This window comes from Anabrus simplex, chromosome 1 (genome assembly GCF_040414725.1).
Source record: "Anabrus simplex isolate iqAnaSimp1 chromosome 1, ASM4041472v1, whole genome shotgun sequence".
Classification (NCBI taxonomy): domain Eukaryota; kingdom Metazoa; phylum Arthropoda; class Insecta; order Orthoptera; family Tettigoniidae; genus Anabrus; species Anabrus simplex.
In genome coordinates, this window is record NC_090265.1 from 66653825 (window position 1) to 66669089 (window position 15265).

General features: G+C 38.5%; 1 protein-coding gene across 4 annotated transcripts in view; it reads left to right on the forward strand.

Annotated features, from left to right (window-relative positions):
- Pkc98E (Protein kinase C) overlaps positions 1–15265 on the forward strand; it is a 247283-nt gene that overhangs the window by 179199 nt on the left and 52819 nt on the right. For all 4 annotated transcript variants that reach the window (XM_067156247.2, XM_067156255.2, XM_067156239.2 and 1 more), the window contains exons 10-11: positions 1450–1604; positions 7440–7578. In XM_067156247.2, coding sequence (XP_067012348.1) covers positions 1450–1604; positions 7440–7578 — 294 coding nt within the window. The remainder of the gene's footprint in view (positions 1–1449; positions 1605–7439; positions 7579–15265) is intronic.

Sequence of the window (15265 nt, forward strand, 5' to 3'; positions counted from 1 at the left end):
GATCCATTTAATGATAATAGCCACTTAGTGTCTCTATGCCAAAAAACACAAAATGAATTAATTTTTTCTCTGCAAACTTTAGTATCACTCCAGCCCCATGCAAAATAGTCAGTGATTTTCTTAAAACTGGTGGTGTGAGAAGTAATTGTAATTTTTCTGATAACTTGTTGAAAAAGTAATTTAATTCAGTAAAATATTTCTCAGGTAATTGTAATTCAGCCCAGTTACTTTTTTTTTTTTTTGTATATTTTCCATCACTGCCTGTTATGGAGGTACAATCGGACACATGGACACCTCTTTACACCTGACAGAGTTGGGAAGTAATTGAGTAAAAGTGGCAAACATATATAATGGCCTTCGTCAATGATGTTTACTGAACCGTGCCTACTTCCCCATTGTCACCATAAAGATTAAAGTAAACTAAACTTGTGTCCTAGTCCCGAGGTGGTGCAGCACTTATCCCCATGAAGGTGAGCTGCATGTACCATTTTAACCACCTACCAGCCCTTCTGCCATTCTTAAATTTCTGGCAGTACCAGAAATCGAACTTGGCCCTCTGAGGACAGCAGATAATAGCACTAACTGTTATGCTATGGAGTCACACTTGTTGTTTGGTTTAATGCTGCTCTAACACAGATAGATTTTTGGCAGACTGAATCTGTACATCCCTCCTGTTACCTGTCCAAACTCAATGTTCCTTGTATCATGCTGATTGGGCAGTTTTGTTCACAATGGCCAGTGGAATTCATCTTGCTGGCTGCTGGACAAATCCAAGTACAGTATTACTGTGGGCCTACAGTGAACCTGAAACACTATTTTTTGAGCCCCATTTTAATTTGTAGAATTGGTCATTTATGGATAAAGGAGGTAACTCAGATTCCTGAATAAGAATTCTTAAACAGTATTTTTATTGCTTGTATTTTTATGCTTTACTAGCTAATAAATTTGAGCAGTATTTTCTTAATTTTGTTCAGTGGTTTGTAACTTTCATACCTGATTCATTGACTAATAAACTTTGAACAAATTACTTGTATTCTGTAACTACAGTATAATAAAAAGAGGACCTATTTTTCTGCTATTTGTCTAATTCTTTAATTTGGCTCAAGAGTTGTAGTGGAATGAAACTTAAAAAATTAAGTTTAAGCCATGGAATTTTGAGATTACTAAAATTAGAAATAAAATTTGATAGCAACTTCTCTCAAATACAGTACAGTATTAGGTTTGTTAGTTTAATCAGTGCTCGTACAACACAGTAATTCATAAGCAACATAACTTCAGTAATTAAAAGTTGCACTGTATGTTATCTTGCTCTGAAATGCTTCTTTTATAGTATTGTGTAGCATGTAGACAACTACTGAGAAACATACAGAAGTTAAAATTGTCTGTGTAAAATTGTTTGTGAGCATTACAGTCTCTAAACATAATTTTCTTATTTTTGCTTTGCTTCAGGATCGGCTGTTTTTCGTGATGGAGTATGTGAATGGTGGAGATCTCATGTTCCAAATTCAAAGAGCTCGCAAGTTTGATGAACCTAGGGCTCGTTTTTATGCTGCTGAGGTTACTTTGGCTCTACAGTTTCTGCACAGGCATGGTGTTGTCTACAGGTGCGTTCCATTTAGCTCCTTGTTTCATTTCATTTACATTACAGCAATGGAAGTGAAATATATATGAATTCCTAAAGCACAAATATTCTATGCTGATATACTAATGAAGGCATTCGTCCGACTCGTTGGCTGAAAGATCAGTGTACTGCCCTTCAGTTCAGAGGGGCCCGGGTTCGATTCCTGGCCGGGTCAGGGATTTTAATCACTTCTGATTGATTCTTCTGGCTTGGGGACTGGGTGTTTATGTATGTCCCAACACTCTCCTCTTCATATTAACACAACACACCACACTACCAGTCACCATAGAAACACGCAATAGTGATTACATCTCTCCGTATAGGGTTGACGTCAGGAAGGGCATTCGGCCGTAAAACAGGGCCAAATCCACATGTGCGATGCAATTTGCACCTGCGACCCTGCAGGTGTCGGAAAAGCGGTAGAAAAAGAAGAAGATACTAATGAACGCATTCCAAGAAAATTAAGACAAAAAGATACTATACTCCGCACTCCTTTATTTCTAAATTGACGTTTTGGCCGATTTTGGCTCTGTCTATTGGTTATGTGCTGAAACATAGACATCCAACCAATCCCAAACTGCCATTCATATCGACTTATATCGGCAGAGTGCGATCTCGAAACCCAGTTGCCATCTCTAATATTTTCATTCACCACGTGGTTAACCTATCTCGCTCAGCGTGTATGGTATTCGGTATGGTTCACAATCTTTTGCATTTTTCTTCATTGATTAGTGTTTTTCATATTAGTCTTTGTCTCTCTAGTGTAGTACAGTATAGCGTAGTTTACAGTTTAGCATAGCATAAGTTAGTACAATACAGGTTTAATAGTTTAGTGTTTAAAAATAGCTGTAGTTTTATTTACGTCTGTGTATTGGTTAATGTACTTAGTTTTTGCGTGTTTAGCATGTGTCAGTGTAGTTCAGGAAAGACAAGTGGCAAGAAAGTGATTCTGAGATCAGTGTAGTGTTCCCTTTGTAGGCCACAACCTCCTTCCTTTGCCAGCCATTAGCGGTGAGTGATGTGTTATTTCCTCATTCTCTTTTCATACCGTATTTTCTCGCGTAATTAACACACTTTTTTGACGAAAAATACAGGTAAAAACTTCGGATGCGTAAATTATTCAAGGAATTCAGATATTTAAAAAAATATTTACAATTCATTTACATTTAAATGATACGTCAAATATAATATACACACAGTTGGTTCAACTCATTAGCGGTTAATCTTCATTTGGCATGAAATTCCGGTGTGAGATTTTTTCTGAAAAGCTGAATAGAGTACGTCAGGTAAGTTGGACATGTGGATTTGAAGTACCAACACTGGAAAATATTCTTCCCGTTACGAGCTGACAGTACAACCTGAAGTGAAATAAACATGTACGGTACTAATAGAAGTACAATTCATGTAAGAACATAATAATGACATGCTGGCAAATAAAAAGAAAACGCTCCAACACGAGAAGGGCTGGGCATCGAAGGAGGGACCCCTGCTATATTTCTCCAAACCGTTCGTATCCTATCTTGTACGAGTGACGTGTCCTTCCACCGTTGTTCTTGGATATGAATGTGGATCCCCCCACAGAAATTTTACTTTAGGCATTGATTTTCGTTATTGAACAACATAAGGTGCAAGTTTTCTGCCATCACATGTTACAGCAAGCATTGCCAAAGAGAATAGCATTGCAGTACATCGTTCTTTTTCGCTTTCGGTAGTGCTTACGATAACACTCGATGTCTCTTTCTTATTGATTGTTCTACTTTCTGGCATACAGAAACTGATTGGCGTCTGACCTGTGGTTCCTAATTTGGGAGAACAAATATTCCTTCACTTTATGCTTCTCAATCACAAAGTGATGAAAATCAATTACTTTTTCGTTGAAATCATTTGACATTTTGTGGCATAATGGTGTTTTCGTCGAAGAGAAAGTCCATTTATCTTCATAAAATTAATCATCAAGCCTTGGCTAACCTTCAAATTCGAGACACTGATTCCATGTGCAGCAGCTATTTCTCGTCCTTTAAAATAAAGCATTTCATGAGAAACTGCATATCCAACGTTGTGTAACTAAAATCACATATTTAAGCAGATCCTCCCCTACATTGGTCCGCGATATGCTTTGCGAGACTTGTTGGTCGCTTGATGTGCACTTCTCCATTACTGTGGTAGCACACGTTGCATTCGGACACTGAATACTTGTGGCCCACTTCCCTATTCCCATATGTTTTGGTGTAACTGATCAACGCGAGTTTACATGATGCAGTATTAGTCGAATACTTGCGCAGTGTGGACTAATGAACAATTTTGAGTTCAGAAAATACATGTCCGAAACACTCATAAAATATGTTTGTACCAGACTGGAAAAGAGAGTCACTAGTCACTTCTGCGCTGATTCTCTCACTGAACTAGTGCAGTGGTATTTCCTACTGGCTGATAACAGCATGTTGCCCACTATTTGGAATGCCCAGTTTCACAATAGGAAGGCTGTTACCTGAGTAGTTGACATATTTATTATGAAACGCATCCAGAACTGTGTGATGGACGTTCGAAGAAGTGAGTGCGTCAAATACATGAGCATTTCTTTTTCTCCACTTTGGACCCCAAAATATTGGGGTGCGTAAATTATGCAAGGGCGTTAATTATGTGAGAAAATAAGGTAATGTATTTTTTTAAATGTCAGATGTTGTTAGTATGTGTAGGTTTTGTGAATTTGTTTCCAATCCCGATTCATTAGCTTTGCTGAGTATGGTATTACATTTTACGAGGGCTGTTTACCACGGTCGTATTGCATCAGCTGTTCTCGCACCAGTAGCGCACTGACAACAAAGGTAAGGCAATGCTCATTTGTTTTGCGAAACATCAATTTAGAAGTAAAGCCATGCGGAGTATAGTAAGAAATTTATACGAATAGGAAACAGATGGAGAGCTGCGACTTAGCATGTTAACACACGGGGATAGAGTACACACATAAAGAAAAGCATGGGTCTGGGTCTAAAATATTTGGCTGAAGTTCTCATCTGTGGAGGATAGAATAAGAATGGTGATGGTCATTGTTGACCAGTAGACACTGTTGTGATGCAAAGGGAGTGGGAGGATAGGCAAGACAAACTAAGTGAAAAAACGAACAGTTGTTAGGTCTTCCAGCGGATGTGTTCACATGGGGAAAGAGTCAGAAGGGGATGGGAGTTGATGTGGTTCATAGCAAATGAGAATGTTCTTGAAGTTTTATGGGTGTTTGAATGTGACTGTGGAGCTTTCTGGAAGAAGATCGTGGGTGTGGGGTGAAGATGAAAGAGGATGAAATGCTCGTTTTAAAATGTGATTTATTTTGAGGAGACCAGGATGATATGGTTTCTTTTTAGTTAAGAAGGAAGCCATATTTTCCAGTGTAGATTTAGTTAAATGTAACTTAAAAGCTTTCCAGTCTGTGAACACACAGTTTCAATATAAAATATAACACTATAACATACTGTTAAACAAAGAATGACATTGAATATTGAGTTTTCACGACTGCACTGTAATCAGAATTAACTTTCAAACTACCGTATTTACGCGAATAATCCCCGCCGCCAAATAATCCCCGCACCCTAATTTCAGGAAGGATCATTTTTAAAAAAATGAAATGAACTAAAAATCCTCCCATTGAAAGAGTAACGTAGGCATAAACAAACATTTCATATCACACCGCGAGGGCCATGTGGTCTTTATGCAAATATGAATGTGTAAATTTATGGATATAGCTGCTTTGCCTGAACATATTTGAGATGATAAAAATATATTATCTCTGCTGTAAAATACATTTGTCATGAAAATTAGAAAGTAGGCCTAGGTATTTCATTAATCGGAACTTGCAATAGGTTCAATTCCCTGTAACCTAGATTGGAAGATTCGTTGTCTCTTGCATCACTAGAACCCTCGCCTAAATTATTTACAAATTTATCACACTTTACGTCTAAAGCACTTTTCACACGCGGTCTCTTTTTACTCAGATATTAAAATGACCGGTGTTGGATAATTCTTTTTGTAAAATGTAAACACTTGAAACAGACACACCAACGAACACTGATGTTAGGTTTGCGATGCAGTAAAACCTCATTAATTCAAACTCTTTGGGACGCGAAAGTCTGACTTCAAATTATGTAATTTTGAATTAACTGCCAACTCATGTTCCACATCACAAAGTATTCAGAACCCATTACTGCATGCAGCTAACGTTGATTCAGAGTTTAAACCTTTTAAATGCCATGGAAAAAAAATTTCTAAAATGCCATGGAAAAAAAATTTCTAAAAGGTGCATTTACAGTATTCAAATAATGCGTTTGGTAACTCAGTGCCAAACATAACCTCACGCAACGAAAGATGAAAAGAAACACTATTCAGAGATGAGGACAAATTATGCTGGCTCCCGTGTGCAAGTGCTTTATTTTTTGGATTACTGTACTGTTTGCATTTTTAGATGCCTTGTACTTGCACGGAAAGTGCCCGACCCTCTTAAAACATTGTGACTTATCGAGCTTTCCTATGACGAGTGTAGGAAGTCTTTCGCTTCCGTGTGCATTGCAACACAGTGCAGTGACCCCCATCTTCTTTAAAAACGTCCATTTTGGCTAGGCTTAAAAAATAGTTTCATTGGCATTGACAGTATTGTTTGGTGTGTATGAATTGATTATAATTATGAGCCAAACTTTTTCAGCAACTGTCAGCATTGCCAGTGTTTGCGGATCCTGCTTCTCCGCACACTGCCTGTTACATGATATTGCGGTGTTCCTTAAAATGCTGAATACAAAAGAATTACAATTTCACTCGAACTTAGCAACTATGAAACACACTGTCGACACACCAAAGTGAAAGAAAGTGTGGAAAGCTACCCCTGAATATTCCGGAAGATGCATTCTTTCGTGACATGGAGACATTTTGAATTTAAATTATTCTGTAAAATACTATTTTAAAAAATATAAATGCAGTTTTAAATTAAAAGTCTGAATTGTTTTCCATTTGAATATGACATATGGGACAGTTTTCTTCCATCTGTGGTTATACAAAGCATCAAAAACTTGCCAACCTTGATGAAAAATAAAACTCGCACCCCAACGTCGTGCCTCAAATTTTTTTAGAAAATAGGCCAGGGTTATTCACGTAAATACGGTATTAGGTCGTGTACCATACGTACAGTACGTGTTGAAAGTTAATTAACATTCAATCTATTAGGTCGTGTACCGTACATATAGTACGTGTTGAAATTTAATTAACTTTTAACCTATTAGGTCTTGTACTGTACATATAGTACATGTTGAAATTTCAACAACTTTCATCCTATTCGGTTGTGTACTGTACATATAGTCGTCGTCATCATCATCATTTCCCATTATCTGGCTGTAGCCGGGTAGGGGCAAATGTGGTTCCTCTCGGTGCCGTACATATAGTATGTGTTGAAATTTTATTAACTTTCAACCTATTAGGTTGTGTACCGTACATATAGTACGTGATTAAATTTAATTTTTTTAAATTACATGTTTTGTTCTACAAGAACATCCTCATATTCTATCAAATCACTTAAATCATCTGTCATGATTTTGACTTTAAGTGACTTGAGTTTCTTGGCTTGGAGGATATGTGGTTATGAAGAGTACTAGGTCACTTTATGGAGCCACACACAGTATGTCGCTTCTCTCCATCTGTTTACACTTTCACTCCTGTTGGCTTTCTTACCTGAGCATTTACTAGTAGAAAATTTGTTATGAATAGTCGACAATGTGGACACTGTAACTGTCTTATTTGTAAATATGTAATGTTGTTGCATTGCATTATTTTGTATTTTCAGAGATCTGAAATTAGATAATATTTTGTTGGACAACGAAGGTCACTGCAAATTGGCTGACTTCGGAATGTGCAAGGAAGGAATTTCGGATGGTGCTACTACCACTACGTTCTGTGGAACTCCAGACTACATTGCTCCTGAGGTGTGTATTTTGATCAATACCAAAAGCAAAAAGCATTGTTAGTTAATAGTAAGCAAAGTCATCTCTGTACGGGCCATGAAAGCCCTTGGAGGAGTAGAAGCTGAATAGCCAAGCTTCAATTTTTCATAACTTTGAGATAGCCTATGCTCGGCCATCTGTGCCTTAGGAAATAACGTGGTACTTATTTCTGGTGTAGGCTGAGTGAACTCCAGGGCCAACACCTTCGTGGAAGTCTCATTTCTGAATTTTCTTATTTCCTGATGCACAATCAGAGCCATATCCTTCCTGCTGAACTGAGCACATCTTTATAACATTTGGTAGGCAGCCACCTTGTTAGTTTTTTCTTTGGCTCTATAATTTTGATTTTTTTTTGCTACTATTTCTGTATTAATTAAGGCCACAGTCGCTACCTTCCTAGTCCTACCCATTTTCCGTCCCATCATTGTCCAAAACCTGTATGTGTTATTGCGATGTTAAGCAGCTAACAGAAGAAAGAGAAAAGTCTAAATATTGTAGATATTTCAATGTGTTCAAATCCGAGATCTAAAATGCACTTTTCACTTTAATTTTTCAGCGCTTCAACCAATCAGAACACTTATCTGGGTTTCCTTTTCTGATAAATGCCATTGCTCATGCATGTTCTTCCATTATGGACAACTTGCCTTGTCCCTGTTGATGTCTACAATTCTGCCTGTGCATGCGGGTTGATCAGACAGTATTATTTTTCAACATATTCGTTTTCTATTTTGGTAATATCTGAAGCCATCTCTTTTCAGTTTTGACTCAGGTCATTTTTAACTGTTAGGTTCTTCAGTCTGCAAAAACTAATTTGGAGTGATAAATCTATAAACTACCTGGAAAAAAAAAGTATGATACCAGTATTATACTTCAAATAAAAATTCAATAATTAATTCATTGATTTTTTTCTGTTAGTCCAGCCCTTGTCCCGTTTCTCGACGGGATCGGATACAAGGTGAGACGAATCTGTTGTGGCGGGTTTTTATGACTGGATGCCCTTCCTGACATCAACCTCATTAGAAAAGTTAATGAAATGAAATGAATGTGATATATGATAATAAGAAGGGAGAGGGTGAAACCCAGTGCCGGCACATAGCCTATTCCTTTCGAATAGCACCAAGGTGTCTGCTCAAGACTTAACTTCCCCATCTGATGGATGAATCACGATTAACAGCGTCATATGCCCTCACTCCATATGAGCACTGCGGAGAGGTTTGGAATTTAATCCAGGCTTTTGGCATGCAATCTAGTGATTAGAAATTCTGTATCACCACCTCCCCTACCCTGCCGGCCAACATTCTGGTGGTGAAAATTTTTTCGACCAACGGGACTCGAACCGGCTAACCATGGTGTCAGACCGTTTAGACTTCAACGCCTTAATGATCATGGCCACCAGGCAGGCTCATTAATTCTTAATTATTAATTAGCAGCAGTGGGCAGCGGCATATATTCTGGCAGAGCAAATATGGCGAGTTTGTCGATATGAATGGCGGGCCCAGAAGTAACAAGGTAGCCTCATTTTCTCAAAAAGAAAATATTTTCTCCACCAATCTGAGTGCGCCATCATTCTTAACATAGCACAAAGAACATCTCTGATGTTTTTGTCGGTATAATTTAGATACACATGTATATCATTACAGTATTAGGATATTATGCACTCCCCTGAATTCTGGATACCAGTTGTTTGTCACGACCTACATGTTGCTGAATGGTAAATATCTTATCTGCTGCATCTTTCACTTTGCATATTTCTCATAAATACATCTGACCATCTGCAGAAAAAAAATCCTCGCCGAATTATGAGAGAATTTTCCCTCAGTGGACCGTTTTAGATGGCTTTATCTTTAACATTCTGATACTTGAAGTGAATCACACATGAATAAATAAAACTTACGCTGTGTAAAATGAAAGTGACAAGTCATATATGTATGTTAGTACTCAGGCACTTCAGCTGAAATGTGAATTTGTAACTACTACAGTGACAATATCAGGTGTATGCATAAGTTTTTGCCAGTTTTTGTGGTAAAGAAAACACGTAATTTTCAAGGGAAATTCATTTTTTGTTTGTTCAAAATATTGGCCATTGGCTTCTACACACTTCGCCCATCTTTCAGGTAAGTTATGAATACCATGCCAGGAAAACTGCTTGTCTTTTGCGGCACAGAATTCGTTGAGCCATTTTCCAATTTCCTTGAAATTGCTGAAATGCTGCTGTGCGAGCGCATGTCCCATTGATGCGAAGAGGTAATAATCAGATGGGGCCAGATCGGGGAAGTACAGCAGGTACAGAAGGATGTCCCATCCAAGCGATTTCAAGATGTCTTTCACTGGGTTTGCTGTGTGAGACGGCACATTATCTTGTAACAAAATCACTTTGCCATGTCTTCTGGCCCATTCTGGTTATCTTTCGACCAATATGCTATTTAAATTAATCATTTTTTGGCGGTAGCGTTGTGCTTTACGATTTCGCTGGGCTTCAAGAGTTCATAATACACCCCACCTGACACAAAGCATGGTCTTCTTTCCGAAGCGATTTGGTGAAATCATGTCTCAAATTTTCTAATCGATGGAGCGTGTTCACCATATGTTTTTACCAGCAAACGATGACTTTCTGCAGCCTTTTTCTTTTGATTAAATAAGAAAAAATGCGTGCCGCAAATGTTACTTTTCAGGTACAAACTTCAACATGATCACTGAATCATACAACACAGACGCTAGTGTTTGGCGGACTCAATTTGCGTGTGTTGGTAGGTTAATGTCAGACAAACAAACTGACATATGTGTCAAATTCATACACTGCGTACTGTTCGCTGACGCCATCTCTTAGTGAAACCAGAAAAGACTTGTGCATACATCTGGTATATGCCGAAGACAGTTGGAGGATCGTCTCTCCTTGGTTGTCAAAAACATATCAGATGTAAGGCTTTTCAGGTGTTTGCTCTATTAACCAGCGTTTCATCTTAGCTCTGACACTAGACTCATCCCACTCTCCTATCCGTTATCCACTCTGATGAGTCTTGTGTCAGACCTAAGATGAAACGCTGGTTAATAGAGCAAACACCTGAAAAGCCTTACATCTGATATGTTTTTGACATTTTTGACATGCTCTATTGGTGAAAAATATCTAATTCCCTCCATGGGAATTTAGAATTTTCCATTCTCCTTGGTTGTTTCATTTTCCTAGTGAAAACCTCCATGGCACTTAGGAAAGTCTTTGGCAGTCTGTCCATCATGGCCATTGAGGTCACCCAAAGCAATTACATGCTCGTCTGGTGGCAGCTGTTGCAGCATATGTTCATAGTTCTCCCGAAATTCCTGCTTGGAGGTCTTATTGCAGCCAGCTTGAGGCACGTACGCAGAGATTATGTTCAGGCAGTCATCGTCATCTATGGCAAGTTTTACTACAATGAGGCGATTGCTTATCCTGTTGACTGATAGCAATCTGGTTGTTAGGTGTTGGGCAAGGATTATGCTGACTCCATTTTGCAAATTATTCATACCAATATTTCTAGATTTACTTCCTCTCCATTTTGTCTCTTGCAGAGCTAAGATGTCCAATCTGCATCTCTCCATAACATCAGTCAACTCAGAAGTCTTGCCAGTAAGTGTGCCGACATTCCATGTAGCAATTCTCAATTTTGGTAATTCTCTCACCATCTTACCTCATTTCAGGACAGCTGTAATGATGTTTACCTCACTTTTGCGGGGAGGTGACCTATCCGTTATCCTTTTTCCTGTAGAGCGTACTCTCATGATCAGTTGTAGTTTTGCAAATGTTTTACATCCGGTTGCCAAGCCAGATTGATCTCGCTGACTGTGAGATCCAGACGCTGCCGTTGACATCTCTGTTGAGTTCTTCTGCCACCTGTCCTACTGCTGATACTGGCAGTCAGCAGAGTTTCTGTAGACCTATTCTTCAATCATTTCAAAGGAGCCCTACTGAAACCATCCATAACCCTGGTAATGGACCCTCCATATTTATGACCCCTGGAGAGAGGGTGTTCCAGCATTTTAAAGCCCCCAGGAACCGGGCTACCTGTTGGTCGGCGGGTTGTATTGGATATTTCAACCAGCCCTACTGAACGTAGAGTCCCCCTGTCCGTCACCTGGGGACGTGCCCTCTAGGGGTTACAGGTTCCCCCGAGAGTTGGCAGGGCTGACCACAAGTATAAAATTGGACTGGATTTTAGCAGAAGTGATTGGGGTACATTTTCATTCATTGGGAAGGGCGTGAAGGAGTGGAGCAGTTTACCAGGGTAAATGTTTGATCACTTTCCAAACTCTGCACGGAAAGAAAAGAATAAACAGCAACAGAGAAAAGAAATGTTACAGGGCATTCAACATGAGCAGGTTATTGCATATACTGTAAAGAGTTTTTATGAATAAATTAATTCCACCCCCTTGTATATGGATATTGATCAGCCAAAGTAGGGGACTGCCTGCAGGGGTGAAGTGCAGTGGGGACTTCGAGGGCCCTGGGACCGCTACGGTAGATATGAGGGCCCTTCAGGAACTCTGAAAAGCAGTGGCAAAATGGGCTCTGATTAAGACGCAGCAGGTCGTTATGCATGTTCGATACCAAAATGGTAAAAAAAAAAATTTAAAAATAAAATAATGTAAATATAAATCTTATAGCAGTTAATAAAATAAATTTATTAAGAATGAGCTGTGCGTTTAATAGAAAAATTGTATAATACTGTGTTTTACGAAATTTTCTTCCTTTTTTTAAATTTAAAGTTTAGTGCTTGATAATAATGTATTTCTGTGTATAATTTGGTACCGAGGTAGACACCTCATTTTTAAATAAAGTGATTTTGATTTAATTCGATCCAATTTGATTTGATTCTATTCTACTCTAGGCAGTCATGAAGAGCAGGGTTTGTTTCCTCTTTCCATTTTTGAATCCACATTGTTGTAATGTGGAAGTTCTCTTGTTCCAGCTTTTGGGCTGGTTCTATAGGCCGTCTTTGTGAGTTGAGTCTTCTGTTTCCAGTGGCAGTAGGAATCTCCCTGTATATTGGAAGATTGGGGTTGTTGTTTATATTCCTGTGCTCATGAACCAAAACATCTTGTCGATGAAGATTAACAGGGGCTGTGTTGCTGAGTGCAGGGAGCTAGAATGAAACTGGACTATGACAAGGAAGTGTGCTGTCACCACTGTTGTTTATAATGATTTTGGATGAAGTTGTGAAGGTGACAGAGGCAAAATCTGGGGACAGGAGCTGAAGGTAATGCTGTTTGCAGATGATATTGTGATGTAGGGAGCAAACAAAGAGGAAGAACAAAGGCAACTTGACATATTGAATGAGATTATTGAAAATTATGGAAAGAAAATCAGTGTGAAGAAGAGTAAGACAATGTTGTTGGATAGAGGAGAAGGGGAAGAGAATTATAAAAATTAAGGGACAAAACCTTGAAATTATGGAGTGCTTCAAGTACTTGAGAAGCAAATTGATGCATGATGCTTAGCTGGACATGGAGATCAGTAAAAGGATTATTCAACTGGGAAATGCTTTCTGCTAGCATAGGTGTAATTTGGGCATTTTGATTGGGGTGGCAGGGATTACTGGGGACTATGGTCCCCTTTGAGAGCAATTTGTAACCGCAAAATTATTCCTAACTAGTTGATATACCCGTGCTTCACTACGGGATTCTCAGAAAGACTGACTTTGTGGTTTTCCTAACTGAAATCAACATAGGTCATTACAAAAACGTAAGTATGAATGTAGCGATTAAAAGCTGATGATGATGATGATGCTTGTTGTTTTAAGGGGCCTAACATCGAGGTCATCGGCCCCTGAGCAATTAAAAGCAATGCTATCATATAAAATACTCGATCAAATGGAAAGCCGTACGTTTTATCACTTTTAACGAACAGTGCTGCGGTTAGATTGCGGTACCAATCTAATAGTCCAAAGTTCCAGAGCTGGGATGACCAGGCCGCAGATTGCCATGAACACTCATCTGCCATTATTCCGCTAAATATGCACACTGTTCATTCCAATCAGTGCCTCAGGGATTGAATAGCCCGAATGCTATGATGATCCAGTGTGTTACGTACCAGTAGTATCAGAAAATTTATAAACCAGGGGAATGGCATGCTAAAGAAGAAAGTTACCTAACTCCCCAGCTACTTCCCATCAATATTCAGGCAGGCTGTTACACTCTGTACGACAGGGCGAGTTGACCGTTTGGTTAGCGGTGCGCAGCTGTGAGCTTGCATCCGAGAAATAGTGGATTTGAACCCCATTGTAGGCAGCACTGAAGATGGTATTCCGTGGTTTCCCACTTTCACACCAGTCAAATGCTGGGCCTGTACCTTAATTAAGGCCTAAGGCACTCCTAGCCCTTTCCTATCCCATCGTCGCCATAAAACCTATCTATGTCGGTGCAACGTAAATCAAATAAAAAGTACTCTGTACGCAGCAGTAATCCTATCTACCGGAGACGAGGGGCAACAGAAGACACAAAGCACATCACGACAAACAATGGTCAATGTAATGTTATTGTTGATCAATGTTATGAGCTTTCTATATTGTAGGCCTACACATTTAGTTTTCTTTCGACTCTGTGACTTGTAAAATATTTTATACCGTAAACTGTAGTTTCTTATTCTCCGATTCTACATACCAATTTTCATTAAATACTGTTTACCCATTTTCTCGTTACTCGGCTCTGATATGGACTTAGTAACAAAAATCCAAATTCATGAATATCTTCGTGATCATAGCCAGTACGGTAACAATGTATAAGACATGAATAATAGGAAATTTAATACTATATAATCTTAGTTATGTAGCATTCATCGATTACACCTCTAATAAAAAATATTTGAGAATTACATTTTAGGCCTTCCCCTAAACCACCATTTCACTCACCGTGAATAAAATAATTTACAGCCTAGACTATAGCGACTTATATTCTGACTTTGCATACCGATTTTCATCAAGATAGGACTACTAACAACAACAATATTTGAAAATTAAATTTTATGCCTTCCCCTAAACTACCATTTTACTCAGCGTGAATACAATTATTGACAGCCTAGATTGGAGCAATTTATTCCCCAACTTTGCATACCCATTTTCTTTAAAATACGACCACTAATAACAAATAGTTGAGAAGTCAATTTTAGGCCTTCCCCTAAACTACCATTTCACTCAGCGTGTGTAAAATGATTTATAGCCTAGATTGTAAAGGCTCATCTCCCGACTTCACGTACCAATTTTTATTAGACCACTAATAACATAAACAGTTGAGAATTCAATTTTAGGCCTTCCCCTAAACTACCATTTCACTCAGCGTGAGTAAAATGACTTATAGCCTAGATTGTAGAGGCTCATCCCCCGACTTCACATACCGATTTTCATTAAATTCTCTTCAACCGTTTCCTCGTGATGCGTGTACAGACAGACAGACAGACGTTACGGAAAAGTAAAACGTGCATTTTCTTGTTACTATGGACATGACCGATACAGAAATACCATTATTTTCAAATTCGGAGCAATGTACAGACAAAACTCTTAGTTTATATATATAGATATTCTCTCTTTCTTTTAATATTCTATATTAAAAAACCAAACCTCTGTAAAGTAAAGAACATTCACACAGAATTAAAAAGTAGACTTTCTTCAAATTTATTTATTACTTGGCCTGTTTTTATCTGTAA